Raw genomic sequence first — 24,984 nt, 5'->3', positions numbered from 1 at the left:
ACATAGTGTAGGATTTTTGCATTTGGAGGAGGGCAGCCCAAAACAACATATACATGAAAATATCACAATGAAATATGCTGGGTGAACTGGTCACCAGTGGGTGAATTTACATACTAAACTCGTTGCTGGATCTACATGCGCGCAGGAAATAAAGGGCATAGAAATTCCTGAAAATCCAGACATTTCCTATAAATGTTTCCCCTCGATTACTGCTTCATTTTGGCACACCACAGTATGCGTTTGAAAGAGATGGTGAGCTTCAAACTGAGATCTTCCTGACCGTTTAGGTAGAGTGTATTGCATTCTACAGCAGCAAGAATGGCACACATTTTATGGGAAATGAGCCTTACAACAAATTTTTGGAGGAATGTGCCTCCAGTGACAAATTTTTGTTTTGTTTTGAAAAGTTGGCTGTTCAGTGACAAAATCCATTACTGCACTGCAACCCTTTGGGACCCTATTTTTTTTGGGGGGGGGAGAGTAGCATACATATGTTTTAAAATAAGTAAAATAAAAAATAAACCCTCATCTGCCAAAGTCTGTGGATTTGGCATGGAATAGCTACTCATGATGAATTCAGTGAGAGAAATGAGACATATTGTGCCTTAGCATCCTGTGGAACCAAGACTTTAAAAAAGGAGGACCTGAAAGGGGATTGTAAAAGGACATCATTATTAAGGACACAAAAACCTCCTTTTGTCAAGAGACAGCAAGGAACAGCATCAATGGAAAGGTTGAGCAGTCAGTCTACGTTTATTCACACAGGACGGGCACAGTGGCTGACATCTCTCCTAACAACCGGTTTCATGATAGACTTTCGTTTATTTTCCTCTCATGAGTGATACTGATTTTCGAAAGCACTCACTAATCTCCAAATCAGGGAAGAAAAATTAAAAATTGAGAGATAAAACTGGAATTACACTGAGTCTTTTTACAAAGCAAAGATAATCAGTTATGTATTAAAGCAGATCATGTTACCTTCTGTATACTGGCTTGACACTACTTCCCTTTTCATTGTTGAGATAAAGAAATCCCTTGGAAACATGCAAAGAGGAAAAACAAGTTCCCTGTTCTTGCATTCAGAAAGCAGTCTTCGAAAGTGAGAGGGGAATTTCTACTTAAAGTTCAGCAGAGATCTCAACAGTCTTTTTATGTTATCCTTGTGCAGAATGTTAACCAAGAGGCTGTCAGCAATGCCAGACCCATGTGGCTGCTGTTAAAACAGTAAGTAACAAGCTAGAGTGTGTCTATGTAAATTTTGTAGTATACTTTATGAGTGTTTTATTACTATGTCATATTTCTCTATATATGCTACAGTATGTTTTAATGCATTTTACTCTGGGGTTTGATACAAATTTCAGCATGACTCCAAATCCACTAAAATCAAAATACTTTAAGGTGACAGATTTTCAGCTCATTAAACATTTAAGTAGTAGATTGGGCAGTTTGAGTGCATATAATTTGCTTTGAGCTCCAAATTAATAGCCAGGATTGAGCTCTGTATACACAGTGAAATGTCTGGAGCCCATCCTTCTGTGTCCCCACCCCCACCCCCACCCCATTCTACGAATGAAGGTCAGGGTAGTGTCAGAAATACCTTCTGATGAAGCACAAAAGGCTGGTGGGGGAGTGAGAAGGCCAGGTGTAAGAATGTGAGATTCTACATGTGTTAAAAGAGACTCTTGGGATCACAGCATAGTCTATGAAGTTCACTTCACATACTTTGGCTAACTCATAGAAATAAATGAATTAGTCAAAGTATATGAAGTGAGCTAGATTCTCAGAGCCAGATGCCCTTCATCAATAAAACTGCATCATGTACCTTTTGATCATTCTCTGACACAATTGTGCATTGGAAGAAAATTAAGTACTGTCATCCTAAACCATGGAAACCAGTGTATTGCTGACACACAGTGTCAGGTAGCTAGTCAGTACTCCATGCTCTCTCAGTGGAGAAAATAAATTTCCCAAAAGATCCAGCTCCAAGAAACCAAGATCATAGCAACTTCACTGTAGTTTGTACCTCACACCTGCCAGTCACAGAGAAGCATGGTGTCAACACCCTTAGGTCAACCAAACCTGGAAGCTACCAAGATACACTAAGGTTGGCATGCCTCCCTGACATTACTATGCCTTGACCTACAAACAGAACAAAGGGGAATGAACATAGGAATTACAGCAACTTTCCCTGAAGGGAGGGCTATAGCATGTAACTACTATATTCTTTGGCACTCTTCAGTTCAAATCTCATCCTGAAACACATACCCTTGACATACATCCTTATGGATCTGCATGATATTGACATGGAGTTCAACAAAATACTTCATAAAACCATACACAACTTCAACATCAATAGGCTGTACCACAAAAACATGGACGGAATGCATTTCCACTATGGTGGGAAAACATGGATCACAATAAATAAATACTGTCACGGTGTAAATGTTTTAAGCCTGTTTGTGTTTCAAGTAAAAATAATATAATTAATTTGGCTTGCCTATGACTTTTATAAAGTTTATATCTCTGGTACCTGGCATTAAATTTTATGTTACACATGACCTGTCCTGATAAAGTGACATTTATGTCAGAACCAGACCTCATAACGCACCAGTTTGCCACCCCTGCTATAGAGATAATAAAGTATCATATATCTTTATTGCTTCAGCACAGCCATAGCAAATAACAAGGAAATTACAAAATTATTAATACAAATTACTACATCATAAATTTAAACCAAAAATGACAAACTCCATCAAGACATTTAAATCCATAAAATCCATAAGATCATGTAATGTATTTAATACCACTAAAGGGAACTTATTAATACCTTCAAGTAAAATAAAACTTACTTCCATAGTCTTGACTGTATTTTGTTTACTGATGTTACAAACTTTGCCACTTGCATTGTAATCCATTTATCCTGCTGCTATAGAGTCCATCATCCCAAGCAAACTTGTTTCAAGACAACGGATCCCTGTAGTCTGAAAATCAGTTATAATTTCAGGACACCTCCAGATCCCACCTGGAGGTTGGCAACCATCCCCTCCCCTGGCAACAAGTGTGCAGACATTGAGGGACCATTTTAGCCTTCTCCCTGTGCAAGTCTGATGCAGAAGATAACAGAAATTAGTGAAGAGATGGGCATCCACCAAACCCCATTAAAAAGAGACAATGTTGAGAAATAATCCTAACATGTATTGAATGGCATCAGGAATTAAGTTGTGAATGCAAATCATGCATTACAAATGCCAACTCCCTTCTTTTAAGCACTGCCATGATAGAGTTATCCTTTTCACTGCATGCTTATCTCTTATAGGAAGTTGCATTGGAACTTCACCTACAGTTTCAGTTTGGGAACTCCATGGGGCTCTGGATGCTGCAAAAGCAATCAGGTATGGCCAGTAATAGCAATGGTGGGATGTCTGTTAACAATCCAGAAATGTTCTGTGCTCCCTATTCCCCCTATTTGTATGTGAGATTACACCAACATCACAATGATATACTGCTATCATATCTCCAAGGGGCCACCATGTCTGCACTGGACATAGCCAATCCCCTCCATATGGGAGACAGTGCGAGTTGCTGAGGGAAGAAGAGCTGTTGATTCAATACACAATAGGTACACATAGCGGGAGTGATTTGTAGCAGTCAAAGTCTCAGGCAGGAGGTCCTCCTCCCTTGGTTAACCAAGTGGCATGTGTTGTTCTTACATCTCTAGTTGGAGGAACTGATGGTCCACAGCAGTGTTTGTGTCCAGAAATGGAGTATCTGTAAAGGTTCTGAGTACACCACTGTTAGTAATATTGTGTAACAATGTTTCTTCTTATCCTTGACAATTTGTCCAACGTGACAAAAGTGAACAAAATTGAGAAGATGCAATCTGAAAAATTACTCCTACCTCACTCTTCCACTGGCAGAGGAAGCGTGGCAGAACAAATGTCATCACTTTCTCCCTCCTTACCGCAGTCTCCTAGGCCCAATGGCTTTCCCAAAAGCAGCCATGTTCTAGCAATGCTTATTTTATGGTTTGTAGAGGGCTGCTGGGGGAAGGGGAAGATGGGGCAGCTTCTGCTCACAGTCATAGACTCCAGCTCCTTTGTTTTGAAAATGACAGCTTTGCTCTGATTTCTGTTCCAATGGATATAGGTCTTTCTGCTGTGAATAAGGATGCAAAAAACAAAGAATGAGTTTTCCTTTGAGATGGATGAAGACACTAACATGAAAGAACAATATCATATACAGGAGGGGACTGAACCGTGGGAAGACCATTTGGGTTTGCTAGGAGAAAGTGACTTGGGAAATGTCGTCATTTCATCCTACGTAGCAGCAGCTCAGTCAGGCACAGAAAGACAGCTGTACCCTAGCAGCATGCAGAAGCAGAGAGTAAGAACTGACACACACCTTCTGGAAGTCCCTTTAGAGGAACCTGGTGAGAGTGACAATGTATCTTGCCAATTTGTTAGGCATGCGCCGGGAAGGATTTCAACTTCTCCAACTCTGAGGAGGCTGAGGAAAAGTACATTATCAGGCGCTCAAATATTTGCACTCCAGAATGACAGCAATAGCCCAAGGTTGGGCAAGCATTGTGAATCTTATCTTCCTATTTGCCGAAGCCCTCCTCCTCCTCCATTTTCTGAACATTTCTTTTTCTCAGAACCCTTCATGCACACACATTCCCTGTCACAGAAAGAAATCTCTGCTTCCATTGACACCACACCAGTCTTACCACGTCATGAAGAAGATGATCACAGTGGTGATCGGTCTTTGCCGAATGCTATGGCAATCAACCCGGCTTTCCAGTCTCAGGGAGAACAGAATTCTCAGGAATGTGTTCAGGTAACGCTGCCATTTTTTTAAAAAAAAAAGAATGTTATTTTCCTTTCTTGGGGTGGCATGCTTGATTCATACTCAATGTGAACTAAATAATAAATTGAACTTGGTACTGTTAGCCTTAAGTAGATCAAAGAGTGCAGAAAGGAGCAGTAATGGTAGGAAATTGTACAGGACCCCATAAGGCTAAGAACTCCCAACAGATTGGTTCATGTGGCTTAAGGGTAATGGGACAAACAAGGTTTCAGCCATCCAACCTTTGACCTTTGACCTTCAGTGAAGTGGCTTACAGACAGGAAGTCTATTTGCCTCTCTAATGAATCCACATTCATAGTGATTACTACACACAAAATGTTATCATATATGCTATGTTACATATTAGCAGTATTTGCGCGAGTGAAAAAGGTGCTCAAAACTGTTTTTGCCGCAGTTTTTGGTTACTTTTCTGTGCTCCAAGTTGAACTCAGCCTGGTATCTACCAGTCTAGTCCACAGCCAGACTACCTGGATTTAAGTCAGCTTGACCTCAAAGATTTCTGTTTAGAAAATAAATCAAATGATATTGTTATTAAGCAGTCATTTCATTAAAAATTGTTGAATTTCAAATATATCTTTGGAATGTCTTTCTTCGGCAAGAGTATACGAACTTAAATAATAACATGTAATTTCTTCTTCTTTTCCAGAAATTAGATTCACATAAAGCAAGGTATGTGAGATTTTTAATTTTAAAAAACTGTCATATTTTTGCTCTGTTTCAGTGTATAGGCACAATTGTGGACACCATTTTGTTGATTCCAGGGCTCATTAAGGAGATATGCTTCATAGGTTATTTCCGGCATGCCCAACCTTTCTAATTGGGTTATGCAATAGTTAAAAAATCTTCTAGCAAGTCCTGGCTTCTTGAAATCTGACTACCGCACTCCTGGGAGTGACATCATTGTACTGACCCAAGGAATGTTGCCATGCTTTGCAGTAGTCCAATTTGTGCCCCAAACAGGCCAATTTGGGTGTGCTCTTGGCCCTGGGTGATGACATCACTTCCTGGAAGTGATGTCATTGCACCACTGCCAGAGCAGGTGCATAGAAAGACAACAAAAAAGATAGTGCCAGGTCCTCCCCTCCCACTAGGAGGGTAAGGGGACCTGGCAACCCTATAATAATGGCAATGCTGGATCAGGCCAATGTAGTCCACTATTCTGTCTGCCAGCAGTGGCCAGGTTAATTCTTATGGAAGGACAAGTTATTCTGTGCTTAATAGAGATTAGAATTATAAAAGCATATTGATCACATTCATTCTGCAATGCAATATGCATAGTCAGATGAAAGATAAACGTATAATACATCACAAAGTTCCTACCACTTTTGACCTTACAATAACCTTTGTGTGCAATACCTGAACACACCTGATAATAGAGGAAGTGAAATTTCATTCCATTACACTTGACAAAACACAGCACATATTTGTTTTTTCCAGCCCCTGAACAATATTGACAATCAACAAAAGTACAATACCAAGATACATACAGGTTTTCAATCATTTTCTATTAATTTGCAATATGACAAATTGAGAAAGTGTCAAGAGAAGAGCACATTTAAAGAAAACTTTACACCCAAATATTTGCAGTTTTATGCACATGATTTTTTTTATTGCATAAACACTTTTTCATTACATGCCAAATGTGCCTTTAAAATTTTTCTCCTTACACACACCTATTGTTATAAAATCTTCAGAAAATGGGAAACTAAATAAGCTGTGATGTGTATTATAAAATATTTGTTTATGTACACAAAAACCAAGCAATTATCTATGGCTGTTTTATCCTAATGAGACTAAATGAGAGTCAGCATGGTGTAGTGGTTAGAGTGTTAGAATCGGACCTGGGAGAACAGGGTTCAAATCTCCACTTTGCCATGGAAGCTTGTTGGGTGACCTTTGGCCAGTCACACATTATCAGCCCAACCTACCTCACAGGGTTGTTGGGGAAAGGAGAATTATGGAGGAGAGGAGAATTATATAAGCTACCTTGGGTTCCCACTGGGGAGGACAGTGGGTACAAATAAAGTTAACAAGACATTATGGCTAAATTAATTGATGGGAGACTTTCTATTATCATGTGATAACCTGAATGTGTGAAACCACTATCACATGATCAGTCCTCAAAGGCCATTGCCTTCCATCACATGTTGTGGAAGTTACACAACAATAAGAGAAAAGTTTTCATGGACTATAACTTCATTGTATGAAATTTTCCATGGTTGCTTAAAACATGCTATTATTTACCCAACACAAAAAAATTCTGTTTCAAGAAGAAATGTCTACCTTTTAATGTGTAAGTGGAAGCATAAGTGTTTATTCCCACTCAAGATCCACAGTTTCCCAATGACTGTACCTGAGCAAAAAGTCTATTTTCTCTCTCTTCATAATATATGCCTTGTGGCTTTGGGCTGGCACATGAAATGGCTGCAACATGCAGGCTACTTTTATGTTGACTATGACAATAACCATTTCTTTGTTGTTAGTAATTCATATCTCCCACCACACTATGCTGAGGAGCAGAGTTTCTTCACACCATAGCATATCTCCCCACCCTATGGTCATTTGAATAAAGTCACCTTAATTTCTTTCCTTTGGTGTGATCAGATTTTAAATGGAATAGAGTTTTAATGTGGAGGTGTTTTGAAGTTATTGACATTTCTTATATGTAGTCTGAGGTACAGTAATCTGAGATAATTATGTGGGTTTGTTTCCAACCTATTTCATCAAATTTTATAAAATATTAAGTTAGCAGTTATATACACTCAGATAAGAATTCTGTGAAATGTTTTTGTGGACAATGTGTTCAAGTTTGTGTGTTCTTGTTTCTTTAATAAACTGACTTCACTGTCCTGAATATTCTTCAATATTCACAATCCCCCCACCCCTTTGCAGTCTATATAACTCTACAGAACGCAGACATAGCTCAGTGGTGGTGAGTTTGCCTGGACTCGAGGTGTTCCCAGGAGACCTGCTCATATCAGATAGTGCAGCAGAATTCCTTTACCATTCAACATCACTGCAAAGTGCAGGTGAGACAGGGATAGGAACTGAGTGGGCTTTAAACTAAAACAACTTGTGTGCTGTATAGTTTGGCAGCCCTTCAACTAAGTTTGCATTTCACAATCACTTTGCTAGCCTTGGTTTCAACAGAAAGAATGGTACTGAGATAGATTTTTTTCTTTAAATATAAGGTAGCACAAACTAGGCCGTTTTCACACATCTCGGCACAGCGATTCCATTTTTGTGGCGCGATGACTTCAGAAATCGCACCATGAAGACACCCTTGTTCTGTGAGTTTAGCACTATGCCGAGACATGTGAAAACGGCTCTAGTCTTGCAGCACCTTGCCAGTGAACCTCAAAACAGGGTGACTACAATGCAAACACCTTCTGTTCAGTTTATATAGCAGTGTACCTCACCAATTGAACAGGCATTAGAGGGCATGCAAAATGGCACCAAGGTTTTTGTATACACATAACCTTACTGAGTGGATTGTACCCCATTTACTGACTCTAATGTGCAGCCAGGAGCTCCATGTGAACAGGAGCTTTCCTTTTGCTTCGCTCGACAGATCTTTCTATTTACAGACCATTGACATGAATAAGGAAATCTCTGCATGCCTGTTGAAGCTCTACACGGCTTTTGATTGGGGCTGCTTTTGGTTGTCCATCATCCATGAACACATGCTGTTCACCAAGATAACCTTAATAAGAATTTTAGAAGCAAGACTGCATCTCTGTGCACACACATGCCATTGAAATTGATGTCACTGCCTTTGATTCTTTCAAAAGGCTAACAACATCTTTGTTTCTGTTCTACCCATTAGAATCCAAAAAGCCTTGGTGGCCATTTGCTAAAAAAGGAACAGTGAGTATTTTTGTAGGGAGTTTTCTTCCTCTCTTCTAAATGATATTTCAGTAGACTGACATGTCTAAGGGAATGCCTCTGAGACACTTCGTATTGTTACTCTTCTTACTTCTTTTTTCCATGTAGTTCATGCAATGTTTGTTTCCTTCTCTCATAATGAGTTGTTCATGGATATTGGGAGACAGACTTGTTATTTTTATTTTAACTAATCTCAAAGTGTGAAAACCCATCACATACCTGTGGTTGTAATTTGTTTTGTATGTATTGGCTTCATTTTACTTAGATGATGTTTTTTCTAAATATGTGTTAAATATGTACATATGTACTTTGTAGGTTGTTATTGTTAAGTTCTAGGCCTGTTGTTTTATTCATGTTTGTTTGCACCTGAAATCATTAATTTCACATTAATTTTTTAAAATGCAAGGGGGCAGGTATAGAAAGGGAAGGTGTTCCTACAAACCTGGTTTTCAGAAAAGTCCCCAAACTTTAATAAAATGAGGAGTTACGCAACCTCAAAACAGAGAAGTGATATAGGAGCTTGTGCAAATATCTCGACTAAAAAAATTGCTTAACAAGATCACTGGAGATCATGGGGAAGAAAGTACATCCTGTGTGCTTTATGCCCCGAGCCTCCCCTCTCCAAATCACCTGGCTGGCATGGTCAGCTGAACATCCCTCATCCTTTCTGCTCTAAACCGCCCCCCCCCCCAGGCAGGTGACTGGGGAAGGGGAGATGGATAAATCAAGGAGTGTCTGCTATAATTAATTTTCCAGTTTAAGAGTTCTATTAAATTCAGCAAGCTAAGAAAAGACTCCAACTATATATTACAACATTCATTTAGAAACACACGTATATTAAAATATCTTCCTTTACTCAAGTAGCGTGCACATATACTTCCACTGCAGTATTGATTAACACATTGGGACATTGCATTTTATTTTGGATCTGTTACAGTGGTACACTAACCACTCCCTGCAGACAGTCTAAGTTAAATATGAACAAATGTTAACTGTTGGAAATGGAGAACTTTATATACTGTTGGTATATATGTTGCATAGTAAGGTTAAGTCTTATAAGAACCGTGCCATTGTATTTATGCTTAGCTTCCTCTTTACATACTCTACTCCTATTCTTTTACTGTCACATGTTTGAAAACTTTAGACAAAAATGGTATTTATTATGCTAAAGGGATATCAAACAGGCCTTTAGATGCCAAGTTATCCTTTTAATTACAGACAAGAGAGATAATTTCCCCTGGAGAAGATGGCTGCTTTAGAGGGTAGATTCTATGGTATTATAATATGCTAAGCTCTAGCCCCTCCCCAAACTCCATTGTCTCCAGGCTCCACTCCCCAAAATCTCTAGAAATTTCTCCACCCAGATCTGGTGACCCTAGATTCAGGTCCTGGGAAAGCTGATCTCTTCTCAGGAAGGAGAGACCGTAAAAGAGACCTGAGCATCACCATTTGTTCAAACTGCTTTCCCAAGATGGAGAAACGCTTTTTGCTGCCAACATAAAACCTGGGCTCTATGAGCAATATGACTAAGGTTTGGCTTGGTTATGGAGGCTGCAGAGGCTGGTCCTAACTCAAGAAGAGGGAAATCCACCTCTCTGAAGAAGAATTTTAAAAGATCTGCAGGTTTTTGTGCTGTTTGGTTCATCTGTGATGGAGAAAGGGAAGAGATAGACAAGGCTTGTCTCTATCCCCTGTCTCTCCAAAAATATGTGCACCCATCCTGAAGGATACTAATATAGTCCAATAAACATCTTTATTTAGTAATTATGAACAAAACTGTGTCAAAAAGTGTCCTCATTCACTCACCCGACAACACTTCCATTTGCTAGTATTTGTACATGGTCAGAGGTTCACCAGTTCCCATAAGAGTGGTGAGGGATGCAGCCTATATGTTTGGTTGTGGCAGGGAATGAAGGAATCTGTGACCAGAAGGGAATGAGAATCCACCCCCACCACCACCCCGGGCATAATAGTATGCATCAAGCCTAAGCTTGGATTGATCTTCTGTTTAGGGTTGCCAGGTCCCGTTGTCCTCCCAGCGGGAGGGTGGGACCCGGCAGGTGGGACCCGGCACCTACCTTACCTTCTATTTCTTGCATGTGCACTCCTGGGCCCACATGATGACATCACTTCCAGGAAGTGACATCATCATGCAGGCTGCGGCTGCCCTAGAAGTGCTCTCGCACTCCACAGGGTGGGCCAAATCAAGCTCTGTGCTTCGCAGTGGCCCGATCCAGGCCTAATTGGCCCCATTCCAGCCCAAACTGGCCTGGAATGGGCTGCTGTGGAGTGTGGGAGAGCGCCCGTGGTCCGCAGCAGCCCAATCCGGGCTGATTCGGGCCTGAATCAGCCTGGATCGGGCCCAAATTGGCCTGGAATGGGCTGCTGTGGACCATGGGAGCGTGTATCAACTGTATGTTTTGAACGTTTTTGTGGTTGATTTGTATTTTTAAATTCTTTAAAAATTGGAAAAAATAAAATGCCTGTATATTAAAAAATGTGGTGCATTTTCAGACTTGAGATTCTGGTGTCCAATTTTTTACAAGCAAAACTGAACCTGTATTTCACAAATTAACCTCTAAGTTTTACTTTGAAACAGAGTACAGACAGACACAAACAAGTATCAGACCTGGAAAAGTGTTTGTCTTCTGTAATTATCAAGACCTCGGAATACAGCAGCTATGAATTTCACAATGTTAAGGTAGATATATGCTTCATAGAGTACATGGACAACTCTTACATTTTGCACATTTTTAGTCACTTGTTTTGGTTTTCTGTCAAATGAATGTGTTTTGCTTCTTTGGGGATAAAACGTAGAACATCAATGCCTGCCCACACTACAGTATGCAGCTTAGAACCCTAACACTAAAGGCTAGAAAAAAGCTGGTAATAACACTAGTGTTTGGCATCAGTATCAGTGGGTACAGATAAGAGCCCAATGTATGGGAATGTGCTGGTGTTAATTTTGTCAGAATTGTTATTTTGGTGTTCTCAATCAATAGGATAAAGTTTGGCATGAGATCATAACACAGTATCGGGCTGAGCCAAAAGCCAATGAAGATCAATTAGAAACAAAGAAGAAACAAGCAGTATGGGAACTCTTCATAACTGAATGCACATACTTTCTTGATCATCTCCTGGTTCTTAAAATGGTAGGACTGAATTTCATAACCACTTCCTCAATCGCAGCATAAATGCTCAGTCTATCTTGATTTAGGACAGTTTTGTATGGCTTTATACATGACTTCATTGTGATGATGAACACAGATCTTGGGTCAGCAGATGTTCCACTGAAAAAATCATCATGAATCTGTGGGCCATTCAGATCAGATGAGCATTAAACTATTGACCTTGGTAGTTAGCTCTTGCTAGAAATCAAAATCATGTGTATTTGCGATATCAATCTACAGCGCTGTATTAGAGCACTGTGCTATGATTCAATAAGGTGCATAGCATATTGCAGTTTTACTTAAATGCCGTAGTTCTTGTCATATATGTTCCTGATATCCTTCTTTAGCCTTCATTTACTTCTTACTTTATAATTGGTTCTGGAATGTTAAGACACATACATGCGCTTTGGAATAAGAGGGTCCACTCAAGTAACTCTTCCTCTATTGGGGAAAGTATATTACTTGACATTTCTCCTTCAAAAGTTAGATAGGTGCCTCTAGTCTTAAAGAGGAAATAGCTAAATTGAGTTTTTAATTTTTTCCCCAAAGGTTTTTATGGATACATTAAAGTACCTGCAAAGCAAGGAGTTCCTCTCAGATGTGAATTCTAGTCTACTTTTTGCAAACTTGGAGGAATTAAACCAGGTGAGAAAAATACATCAGAACACAGTAAGTGTCTTTGCACTGTGTCCTTCAAAACTCATTAGTATTAGTGATTAATTCTAAGAATTTCAAGTTTGTTGGAAAATAAGCCCTGTGTGTGTGTGTGTGTGTGTGTGTGTGTGTGTGTGTGTGTGTGTGTGTGTGTGTGTGTGTGTGTGTGTGTGTGTGTGTGTGTGTGTGTGTGTGGACCACTCAGCTCAGAGGTGCCAACAGTGGGTGCCAGTCATTGGTGGTGGTATTGGAGGAGGACATCCACTGTTGGCACCCTGACCAGCTGTGAGCAGAGTGGCCCCTGCAGCCCTGGGATTTGGCTCTGCTTGCTTTTGGCTGTCTGCAGCTCTCCAGGACAGTCACCAAACCACACATGGCTGCACTGTTATATTTGTTCTGGGAAAATGGGGGATACTGTCTAACTATTCCTGCTTAACCAATCCTAATACCATTCTGAGGAAGATCAAGTGCCAAGACAGGAAAAAATCCCAAGATATAACAGTTCAGAAGACTTTCGTCCCATAGTTTTTCCAACTCTCTTTATAGTACCTAACTAATATTTTGAGACAGTGGGTGCTACTTCCTCTACATCAAGGCCAGAAGACACAGGAAGGGCTCTATGCTAGGGGAATAAGACTGTACAGGGCCAATCAGCCCACTGGTTCAGCCAAAGGATGACCTTGTCTCTCCAGCAGCTAGCTCAACACCTGAATTATTCCACCCGTCAGAAGCAGCAACTAAAGGCCTTCTTGGAAGAAAAAAGCCAGCTCAGGAGTGAGGTCCTGCTTACAAATAGAAAGTTGGAGGGATGGAAAGACAAAACCTGGAGAACTTCAAAAAGAGGCAGGAGGAGAAACAGACTGAAGCAGAACAATTTCCTGAGCTGCTCTGTGAGAACACTGGACATTTGTCAACCTCCTTTGAATGTGTGAGACATACCTCCATGAGCACAGAAGCTCAAGACCAATGCTAGCCTGTGGTGGCCTGACATGGTACAGAAGAGGGTTTGTTGTCCAACACTCATGGAGAGTTTAGATTGAAAACATTAGGAGAAGCTGGGTCTATCTTGCCTGGCAAGTCATGCTTACTGCTTGCATTCAGCTGGTCAGACTGCTGCCTTGCTGGTCCTGCCACCCATGGTAGCATCCTAAAGGGTTTGCAGCTGCCCTCACTGCAAGCTTTGGTGCCCTCAAAAGCCCTGCATCCCTATTCATCCTTGCCAGGAGCTTCAGCACTTAGTGAGAGTGTAGGTTGGCAGCAGGGAGCCTACCTCTCTGTAGGGTATATGGGAGGTATCTTTTCCAACAAGTCATGCTTGCAACTCATCTCAGCCTGGCTTGGCTGCTATCCAGCTGATCCCATAGCACTCTAGCAGTGCCAGTTTGGAGCTGCATTCCCTCTAGAGGTTCATGCAAAAGGCCCGGCCCATTGCTTAGCTGTTGCCTGGTACAGAATAAGTGGATCAGTGATGATAAAATGCTCAGGCAGCAGCTCTTCCTTTCTCCTCCCCACAGCAACTGGTAAGCACAGGAACAGGCCTTCTGCCCCCAGACTTATCGGTAGGTGAGACAGTTGGCATTTAACCTAGTTGTCTGGATATGAAAGTGCTGCAGTTATGAGTCTTAGAAATGTATTGAATTTGTAATCTGTTACACTGAACTATTAAATTGCAGAGGTAATTATATGCTATTGTTTTAACTGAAGGTCATCTCAAAATGATGTTCTTACTTACCTAGGTTAGCCTTGGTTTTGTGACCAGTTTCTTTAGTGTTATAAAGGGTCAACTTGTCAAGCCTACATCCTCCTTAGAGTTCATCTCTGCGCTTACAAAGGTAATGATGTATTCAGAAAGGTTACCTAGAAGGAAGAACAGAAAATTTAAGGAAACTTACTTTCCCATAACCCAAGACCCCATTATCTTAGCAAGAGTTTCTTAAGAGGCTTCACATATTATAACTTGAAGCAAAACATGAATGCATTCAAGCTCCCACTGTAACATCTAAATCCCACTTGGTTACTCAACCTGATAAAGGATAAATTAGGGATTAAAGATTAAAATGAAAGAAAAAAGCATTTCTTCTCTGTATATTCACCACCCAGGGGATTCATTCCATCTGGCAATGTAGGCTCTCGCCAGTGAAAACTTAGGTCACAGTCAGTTTGGCATTTAATGTCTCTTTCTTCTTGTTCTTGCTGCAACAAACTAAAATGCATCATGTTATAGAATTTAACATTTCCTTGAGTATGCAGAGGGATTAATGGGGCTCAGAATTTGGTAAAACTAAGCAAACACTTGATAATGACCTGCATGGAGGGAATGAACATGGTTGAATAGTGCAATGTGATTTAAACCTTGTTGTGATCCGCCCTGAGCCCGCTGGTGTGGGGAGGGTGGAGTATAAATTGAATAAATTAAATTAAATTAACATTCTAATAAATAATAAAAACAATAACAATCTGGACAGATTAGTGCCACAGTCACAGCAGTGAACAAAGTGTTATTATCATCCCCACAATACAGGATTGGCAACCTGCTGAGCTCACGGCAGTAGTGGGAGTCAAACTAGCACAGTGCTGATTCGCAGCCCAGCCATTTAACCACTATGCTACAGCAGCTCTTAATAATTAATAATAATAAATGAACAAGAGAATATACCTAAATTTCACCAAGAGTTCCTTGTCCTTTAAAAAACAAAGTGAACAGTCCCTCCAAAACGTTGACATTAGCAGTATTCCTTAATTCAGTGGGAGAGATCTAATACATGGTCCTACATATTTACACAGAAGTAAATGTAACTGGCCCTGATCTGGATAGCATAGGCTAGCCTGATCTCATCAGATCTCAGAAGCTAAGCAGAGTTGGACGAGAGACCACCAAGGAAGTCCAGAGTTGCTACAGAGGCAGGCAATGGCAAACTACCTCTGAATCATTCTTGCCTTAATAACAACAACAACATTCGATTTCCACTTGATAGCCAATAAACCCCCCAAATCCAATTGTATTCAGTGGAATTTAGTCTCAAGTATGTGTGTTCAGGAGGACCACATTTTTAAGCAAACACCACACCCAATGTGTGGTGCATCATAAAGTAACAACGAGCTATTATACAATCCTAAATATCCCTGATGATATACATTCCAAATTATAACTCAAATTGGTTGGAAATGTGTAAATTAAGACCAAAGTGCATCTGGACCAGTAATGTACATTCTCATGTCAAATGTATATATTTTTTTTAATCTTGCAGTCTTTCCAAGGGAACCTGTGTCAGAGTCTCCAGATATACTGCCTTAATTACACCGCCGCAGTCTTTTACCTGGAAAAACTGAAGAAAAGAAAAGATTTTGGAATTTATATGAAAGTAAAATGCTGTTCTTACTCAATGCTTATGGTCAAATGGATGGATCCAAGGCTTCTACAAATGGAATGAGTCCATGGAAGCCTATTTCTTCATCTAGCAGCTTTTTGCACACTGAAAAATCTACTGCTGAGGAATAGGTTAGGGAACCTTCTAAAAGGTGCTGGGGAGGACAATGCAGAAGGGGGGATTAGACAAAATTTGTTCCCTCACTTTTGAACCAGCGTGTTTGCTCTCTTCACAGATCTCCCTGCATTCCCTCAAAAGGGAGGGAAGTCTATTTTAGTCAGTCCTCCCTCTTGCTGCACCCCCTTCTATCCTCGGTCCTATCGGCATATTGGAGAATCCCCTTCCTTTTTGGTAGCAAAGGCGGTGCAGTGGGGAGGAGGAGATAAAAATTGCTTTCCAAAACTTCATCACTTTGTGGAAGCCAGCCACGATTGACTGTGGTGGCAACTTTTTTAAAAAAATTGCTATAATAGTACTGTTTCAAAGTAGAGAATCTGTGGGCTTAAATGCAGTTGGTGCCATCTAGAGGGCAAATGTTGTTTCATTGCATATAAGCAAAGATCAAATTTAATATAGAATTTCCTGCACAAAACAGAGCAGCACAACTGGGGGAAAATTATAAACAGAGAACTTCCTGTAGATGATTTGACAAGGAAAATAATAGGAACATTTTATTTTCACCATTTATATGACTGCCCATTCAGTGGGCTCCACATTATCTCAGTATTCCTCAGAGAAGCTCTGACACCCACCCTCTTTCAAAATTGTCCTCACCTTGCAGGCTGAGAGAGAGATCGGTTAAGGCCAGGCCTGTACTTGAAGAATTGGTGTCAGTTATGTTACGTGTTTTTTCCCCATTGCAACACTATAATAAATGTGGTGCTGCTTTATTCCCACATAGCCAGGACACTGAGTGGCAACCTCAGGAGCTTTGGAGGCAGAGCAAAAGGTGGAAATGATGTTGTGTGATAACTTGGACATAACTTCAGCATATCAAGTGATGTTCTAGAATTTCTCTGAAACTCTATGGTATTACCATTGAGTATTCCAGAGAGTCATATGTCATACTGACATCACATCCAGATTTTCTCTCAGAATTAACATCAATGTATTGTGTAGTGTAATTTCCATCCCCCATATTGTTTCTGCCAACCTAAACAAAAGGGTGGGTAGGAGGGGCCACTCCACCGCAAGATTGCCTGCCTGAAGAGGACAACTAGTAAGCCTATTTCCACACCCTGAAGCTAAATAGAATAAGTGCAACAAAGCAATCCTTTGCTCCCTTAAGAATGCATTTTTGATCTGGTAGGCCAAATACAGTTTGGTGAGCCTGTATAGATGATGCCAAATACTTCTGTAATACATTGTCATTAGTAAAGCATGTCAAACTTTTAAAAAATATTTTTAAATTCTGTCCTTCCTACGGTTGCCAGTCCCTCAGTCAAGGTGGGGGACCCCCTGCCTCTGCCACTTGTCTCCTACCACCACTGTGAACAGCTGCATGAGGAACTTTTTAATGGTCATTGCCCCACATGTCTCCCCACCAGGCCTAGCAACCCTAATCCTTCCTCTTGTCACTCTAGCACAGCCACCTTAAAGAAATGGGTCACACGGAAAACCCCCAAGCACAAATTTAGGCCTATAATATAATCTTGTTCAGTAACAATTCTTTAAAAAAATATCTTAGAGAGTTCCCTGAAATAAATATTTAATACATATGAGAAAATAAAGGGAAGCAAGGATAAGAAAATGCAACTATTTTCACCAAGTACTAACATGCTAAATAATTGTGTTGCTAAAGCAAGTTCAAGAATGTAACGCATATCAGCCTAACCCTACATCCTCTCTCGTTCAGTATCATTACAACTTTCATTACTCTCTTCATCCCTCCCTACTCCATATTTGATGTGACATTGTATATAGATAGCCGTTTCTTTACTTTTAAAAAAGCTAAAAACGTATATGTGGGGCAGAAAATCAACATTAAACTGTCAACACTTGTATAACAGGAATTCTAAGCATAAATCACCTCACTGTAAAAGAATGTTAAAATGGTAGATGTGCCAGTGAGGACTATGTTTCACGAAGTATCAGGACAGAGGGATTATGCCTCAACATGAAATTCACCCAGAGAGCCTCATTTTCTGACCTTACAGGGACTTAGGACTCAGTTCATGGGTGACTGAGGAAATATCACCACTTCTTCAAATACAATGCAATGGTTCCTCATTAGGCAGACTTTAATATAGGAGACACAAATATGTGTGTACATCCACTTAAGAAAAACAGTAGGGACACAAAATGCAGGATTTTGTGCATTAAATTTGAATAACTGGGGTCTAGTTCTGACAAAGAGAGTTTTGACTCTCAGAAGCTCATACTTCAGAAATCTAGTAGGCCTGTGAGGTGCCATTGGACCCGGATCTTGCTCTATGCTCTAGTACATGAAAGCTTTTGATAGACTAAAACTGTTAGTCTTTAAGGTGCCATTCGATTCCTACTTATGAATCTCTGTGACTCTAGTCATGTAAGATCTAAGGTCCAAAGTTGACAAATATTGGCGATTGAATAGACTGACCCAGCTTCTTTAAGTGGTAAGAGCCACAGGGAGGATTCAGTTTTTTCCCCTGTGGTTTTGTTGATTGAAACACATTCCCCACTCCCCCCACCCATGAGCTCTTAACAACGTTGGGAAGTGGAAAAAGCACCCTGTCTTCCCATAGTGGAATAAACATGGTTCTTCTCATTCAGCCACTGAATTTTGCAGTTGGAGAAGTGAATTTCATAAACTGGTCTCAGCCTGAACATGCCTTGGGGGCATAGTGACGTGGGAAGGCAAGCACTTGCAGTTCCACCATAGGAATTATGTTGGCACTCAGTATACATTGAACTGAGCTTTCATAATGTTTATTTTATGCAAGAAATATATGAATATATACATGAAGATGCCTTATACTGAATTAGACTATTGATCTATCAAGGTCAGTATTGTCTACTCTGAAAGCAGCTCTTCAGGGTCTCAGGTAGAAAAGTTTGACACTCCTTATTACCAGATGGTTTTAAATGTAAATGCTAGGAACTTACCATGGGACCTTCTGTCTGTCAAGCAGAGCCACAGTCTTGTGCCAGTCATTGGAACTAACATGGTTTTTTTGTATCCCAAAGTGGTGTGAACAGAAAAAACAGTGCAAACGACTGCATCTGTCAGAACTGCTGGTTGCACCTTTACACAGACTGACTCGCTATCCCCTCCTCCTGGAGAATATCTGGAAAAAGGCTGATCCACCAGAGAGAGCAGTCCTCTGTTCAGTTAAGGAGAAGGTGGAAAAATCTATAAGTAAGTATAGAGCAAAATATCAGAACTTTGGTTTGGGAGTTGTTATGAGTTCTTCAGGAAGTATGTGTATGACCCTTGTATCACAAATTGGCAAATGAACAAAAACAGGAATGGGAATATATGAACCACTTCGTGTAAAAACAGTAAAAATGTGAACTAGGTCTGAGATAGTCTTTCTGCATGCTATGTCACAAACCAACACTGAAAACTTACATCTGGTGACTTATGATAGAAATACAAATTGTGACACACACACACACGTGTGTGTGTATAAATAAATTTATTTATTTATTTTATTCGACTTATACCCCAACCTTCCTGCTAGTGGGCTCTCTCTAGAGATGGGCACGATCTGAATTACGATTTCCAAAAAAAACCCCCTGATTTTGGCGTTTTCACCATCGTGACTCAGCTAATCGGTTCTGTCCATGGCAACCGATCCAGCAGTCGGGAGTTTGCTTGTTTGGGACTTGATCAGATGGGTCAGTTTCTGTTTGGAATTGCAGACACTGTGGCGCTAGTAATTTATTCCCGGGGCAACAGATTCAGGGAAATGAGCTGTGTTTGCCCTCCTTCTGTCGCCCTCGAAACATGAATGGAAGCCCAGCTTTCCTTGATGAGCAGGCTTCCTTCCAACCACGGAGCAGCAACCCAGGGGAGGGAGGGGGAAGGGGTGGGCACAAAGGAAAGGCAAAAGGCAGCACGGGAGGCTGGGAGGCCGCCTGCGCCGTTCGCCTTTCCCCGGGACAAGGGGCACGTGGGTAAGCCGGCCGCCCCTTGTCCTGGGGAAAGGCAAAAGGCAGTGCGGGTGGCTGGGAGGCCGCCTGCGCCGTTCGCCTTTCCCCAGGACAAGGGGCGCGCGGGCAAGCCGGCTGCCCCTTGTCCTGGGGAAAGGCAAAAGGCAGTGCGGGTGGCTGGCAGGCCACCTGCGCCATTCGCCTTTCCCCAGGACAAGGGGTGCGCGGGCAAGCTGGCCGCCCCTTGTCTTGTGGGGCAGGTGAACGGCGCAGGCAGCATCCGAGCCACTCACACTGCTGCCAGCTCCACAGTGCACCAGGACAGCCGGCTTACTGCGTGGGCAGGGGCAACTCAGGAGCGCGTGCGCGCGCATGCAAAAGCCTGACTTCAGTTGCCCTGGGCACTGGCCTCCCCGATTCCCAACTGCAGACTGGGAATGAGAGTTGATTGTTTAGAATCGGTGGCCTGCATTCGGCAGCAGCCCAGATCCACAAACGGCTGAATCGGAATTTTTTTGGGGATTGGGCCCATGTCTAGCTCTCTCTCTCTCTCTCTCTCTCTCACACACACACACACACACACACACACACACACACACACGGTCTTTTGGTATTTCCCATCCCATCTATAGTATTCGCTATGGTATATCTTTCAGGGGACTTGGAAGGTAAAGTGAAATGGCTGGATAATTTCCAGAAATTTAAACAGCTTCAGGAAATGATAATTTGGCCACCACTTTGGGATCAAGACAAACGATTTTTTGTTCCTGAGGTAAGTAATTTACTGATCTTTTAAAAAATGCTTCAAGTGGCCTTTGAAAAACTCCAGTTTAAAATAAAACAAATATCAGTTACGGACTAATGCCAACCATCAGTTCAGACAATTTTCAGGTTGCTGTCCACAAGAAAGGCTGTGGTAAGCATGTTTGTCTTATAGTTTGAGTGTGAATGTCTGCAAAGGGAGCAAAGGGACATGCCTCCAGAATCATACATTTACCAATATGCAGTTAAAATACTCCTTTCCCCTCACAAATTATTTCTGCATTTGACCTTGATTTTTACAAGTTTTACTAGGCAAGCAGAGACAATTGCATTGCACCAAGTGGAAGTACATCTCATATGATGGAGAAAAAATACATGCCGGGCCAAAGAGATCAGATATTTGCCCCCATATTCGGAAAGAAGAGACGGACACAAGGCTTGGGTAAAATAGGGCCATTTATTGACCAAATAACCTCTAAGCTTGAACTAGGAACTTAAACACGGCAAGGGTGTAACTAGCGGTACAGTTCGAGCGAGGGGGTCACTCTGACCAGCTCCTCGTACTGCATGGGCGAGCAACCCCCTGCCCTAGGTGCGAGCCATACAGTGCATGGCTGTAACCCAGCCGGCCAGGCGAATGGTTCCCCCCTTTAAAGCGCCATACACCCCAGCCGTAAAGCCCGAGGGGAGGCCTTTTCCAGGGGGTCCCAGGGCAGTCTGCCCTCTCAGCTGGCAGCCGTAAAGCCCACCAGCCGATCCGAGACAGACCCCCATTCCCCACCAATGAGGATGTGCCACCGGGTGCTCACCAGCCTGCTCTGCCTACCCCAGCTAACCTGCCACCGTTAGGGCCAAACCTCTGTTTAGGCCCTAACGCCCCACATCTCCTGCAGGGCCAACCACAACCCTTGCCGCAAATCAGTCAAAAAGATCTCATTGCCCTTAAAGGACAGGTGGACGCCGTCACCTCTGTAGAGGTCAGCATACGTGTCCCTAATCTGGGGATGGGGTAAGTAAACCCCCAGCCCAGCACCCAAAGCCTTGAACATGGCCTTATTGGCCTTACGCCTCGCCCGTTCGACTCCCTCGTGATCCAAAGCCTCCCTCCAAACATGACGTGGGAGGATGGCAGACCACATTATTAGAACCCCCGGCCAACGCTGAGCGATAAGCTTCAAATCAGCCTGCGCCTGCAGCGTGAGGGCCTTGCCCTTGATCCAACCTAAATCATTTCCACCTAAATGTAATAACAAAAAATGGGGAGGAGGGGCACATCTTCCCTCAAACAAGAGAGGCAACAGGCCCGGCCAACGTAGGCCCCGACGGCCCTGCCACTCGATCTGAGCCCAACGACTGAGGCCAAGCTGGGACCCCAGATGGGTCCTCTTGGCTTGATGAGCGGCCCAGAAGATCATGCTGTGTCCGCAGATGAGGATCCGACACCTCCCACGGCGAACAACAGCACCTGAAGAAGAAAAGACAATCAGCCACAGATCATAACGGGGCCGGCAGAGGACGGACATACCCCCGGTAAGCCGCCGATCGCCACCGCCCTACACTGCGAATGGCCGCTTCTGGGTAGCCCATTGCAGCAGCCGTGGAAGCCGCCCCTATTCTAAATGAGTGGGTGCCAAACTTGAAACCCACGAGACCCAACTTGGACAAGGCCCTTCCGGTAACCGACCAGAACTGGTACCGATTTAGCGGGGACTCATCACAATGGCGAAATAGGAGACCCTCGCCAGAGCCCCTCTTCTTGAGATACAAACGCAACCCGCGTACCGGGCATAACTCAGCATCAGCGCAGGAGCCAAGCCGAACAAATGCCCCCTTGTGGCGCTGATCGGTTTTGGACCCCCTAATCCGTAGGGAAACACCGTCCCCTGCAAACTGCACGTCCTGAACAAGCAGTGCACGATGCGACAAATCAGTGCGGGACTGAGCCACCAACTCCCCAATTCTAAGGGCTCCAAAGAAGGCCGTAAGCGCAGCAGCGTGGAAAAGCACGGCTTCATAGTCCGAAGAGCAAACCGACTGCCAGGTGCCACCCAAACCCTTAAGGATGGACGGAGAAATAGGTTGCCTGGCGTCAGACCGAGAGCCAGCCTCCCGAGACCAACCCTCCAGCATCTTTCGCACCCTGAAATCCCCAGTCACATCCTGAAATCCCCGTGCCTTGCTAACAAAGGCTAGGGCAGCCAAAAGCCCCCTAATGGACTTTACAGACAGGCCGCCTAACTTCCTGTTAACACAAAATTGCATGAGATGTTCTGCTGGAATGGGCCAACTCTGCTCCAACCCAGCCTCCATTCGGAAGCTCGCAAACTGCCGCACAGCGCGATCATACGACCTTCTTGTGCTAGGGGCGATGGCTAAACGGATGGCTCTGCGGACTTCGTCCCTCCAAGACTCCACAACTCCTGTGGCATCGGGGATGGCAAGGCATCGGCCCCCGGGGCGAGCTGACGAAACCGCTCCATCTGCTGGCGAGACAGAGCATCTGCCACACCATTATCAATGCCGGGGACATGTCTCGCCCTGAACATAAAGTTCAGCCGAAGGCACCGGAGCGTAAATGGCCTGACCAGTCTCATGACCCTAGGCGATCGGGCTGAGAGGGAATTGATCACATGCACAACAGCCATGTTGTCGCACCAAAAGTGGACCGCACGATTGGCAAGCTCCTCCCCCCACAGCCAGAGCGCTACCAAGATTGGAAAAAATTCCAAAAATGTCAAATCCTTGGTAATACCTTCAGTGTGCCAAACTGCCGGCCAGGATTCAGCGCACCAGTGACCCCGGAAAAAGACACCGAAGCCCGTGGCCCCAGAGGCATCCGATGCCACCCGCAACTCGGCCTCTAACAGCAACTCCTCTCGCCACATCGTAACACCATTAAATGACGAGAGAAAGTCCTCCCAAACTTTGAGGTCCTCCCTGACCCCTTGCAACAGCCTAACCCTATGATGGGGAAGGCGAAGACCAGACATAGCCTCGCACAGGCGCCTCAAAAAGGCACGTCCTGGCGCAACGGCCTTACATGCGAAGTTCAGGTGGACCACAAGCTGCTGCAGCTCACGGAGAGAAGCCTTCTGCTTGCCCAAGAGCGCCACCAAGCGCGCACGTAGATCAGCCACCTTAGCAAACGGCAGACGAAAAGTCTGCACCACAGTATCTATCTCAATCCCCAGGTACGTAAGGACCTGAGCTGGACCCTCAGTTTTTTTGTGGGCCAGGGGGACTCCCAGCTCTTCAGCTAAGGCCATAAAGCCCACCAATAACCGGGCGCATTGGCCCGTTCCACGGGGACCACAAAAAATAAAATCATCAAGGTAGTGGGCGGAGTCACGGCATCGCAGCCTCTGACGGAAGGCCCACTCCAAAAAGGAACTAAATTTTTCAAAGGCCGAGCAGGAAACCGAGCACCCCATAGGGAGTGCCCTATCCATATAAAATTGGCCATTGAAAGAAAAACCTAACAGCTCAAAGTCCCCAGGGTGAACTGGAAGAAGACGAAAGGCAGACTTAATGTCGCATTTCGCCATCTCCGCACCCGGACCATTGTGCTGAACCATCCTTACTGCCTCGTCAAAAGACGTGTACCGAACGGTACACAAATGCTCTGGAATGGCATCATTGACGGAGTCCCCCCTGGGAAAGGACAGGTGATGTATCAAGCGATACTCACCCGCAGCCTTCTTAGGTACTACACCCAGAGGGGACACCCTCAAGTTAGGCACCGGAGGAGCCGCGAAAGGGCCTAAAACCCGCCCTTCAGCACATTCTTTGGCAATTTTATGACTAACAATATCTTCCATGCCGCTCACTGAACGTAAATTTGACGACATGAAAGGGGCCCGAGGGCCCTGAAAGGGAATGCGGAAGCTGTGTGTAAAACCATCTAACAGGTACTGCGCCGCTGCGCGATCTGGGTACCCCCGCAAAAGATTAGCCAGTGTTCTCAGATTTATGGGGGTAGGACCCCTTGTCAGCCGCAGACTGAGCTGACCCAGCCCCGGGGCGCCTACCTCCCCCCCGAGGCTTGGGGCGGGGGCAGGCAGAGAAGGAATGGGAACCCCTGCAACGCGGGCACTCATGCTTGAACCCACACCCCTTCCTAGCACACACGCCTTGGTATGCAAATTCCCAACAAAGCAGCCGGGGCTGAACCGACTGCCCCGCTGAGGCGCGGGTACCAGAAGGGG

General features: G+C 43.5%; 1 protein-coding gene across 1 annotated transcript in view; it reads left to right on the top strand.

The window, feature by feature from the left end:
• The first annotated feature begins 1,116 nt into the window (after nt 1-1,116).
• The window catches only part of PLEKHG7 (pleckstrin homology and RhoGEF domain containing G7), a 32,465-nt gene continuing 8,597 nt past the window's right edge, over nt 1,117-24,984 (top strand). Inside the window, exons 1-13 of the mRNA XM_054988844.1 lie at nt 1,117-1,224; nt 3,317-3,392; nt 4,147-4,836; nt 5,513-5,535; nt 7,759-7,895; nt 8,693-8,733; nt 11,351-11,452; nt 11,754-11,903; nt 12,471-12,566; nt 14,312-14,407; nt 15,824-15,937; nt 19,109-19,280; nt 20,674-20,789. Coding sequence (XP_054844819.1) covers nt 4,168-4,836; nt 5,513-5,535; nt 7,759-7,895; nt 8,693-8,733; nt 11,351-11,452; nt 11,754-11,903; nt 12,471-12,566; nt 14,312-14,407; nt 15,824-15,937; nt 19,109-19,280; nt 20,674-20,789 — 1,716 coding nt within the window. The 5' untranslated portion in view covers nt 1,117-1,224; nt 3,317-3,392; nt 4,147-4,167. The remainder of the gene's footprint in view (nt 1,225-3,316; nt 3,393-4,146; nt 4,837-5,512; nt 5,536-7,758; nt 7,896-8,692; nt 8,734-11,350; nt 11,453-11,753; nt 11,904-12,470; nt 12,567-14,311; nt 14,408-15,823; nt 15,938-19,108; nt 19,281-20,673; nt 20,790-24,984) is intronic.

The sequence above is a fragment of the Eublepharis macularius genome, chromosome 9, assembly GCF_028583425.1.
Source record: "Eublepharis macularius isolate TG4126 chromosome 9, MPM_Emac_v1.0, whole genome shotgun sequence".
Taxonomy (NCBI): domain Eukaryota; kingdom Metazoa; phylum Chordata; class Lepidosauria; order Squamata; family Eublepharidae; genus Eublepharis; species Eublepharis macularius.
The sequence above is the reverse complement of the archived record's forward strand: the minus strand, read 5'-3'. Positions and strand labels throughout refer to the sequence as shown.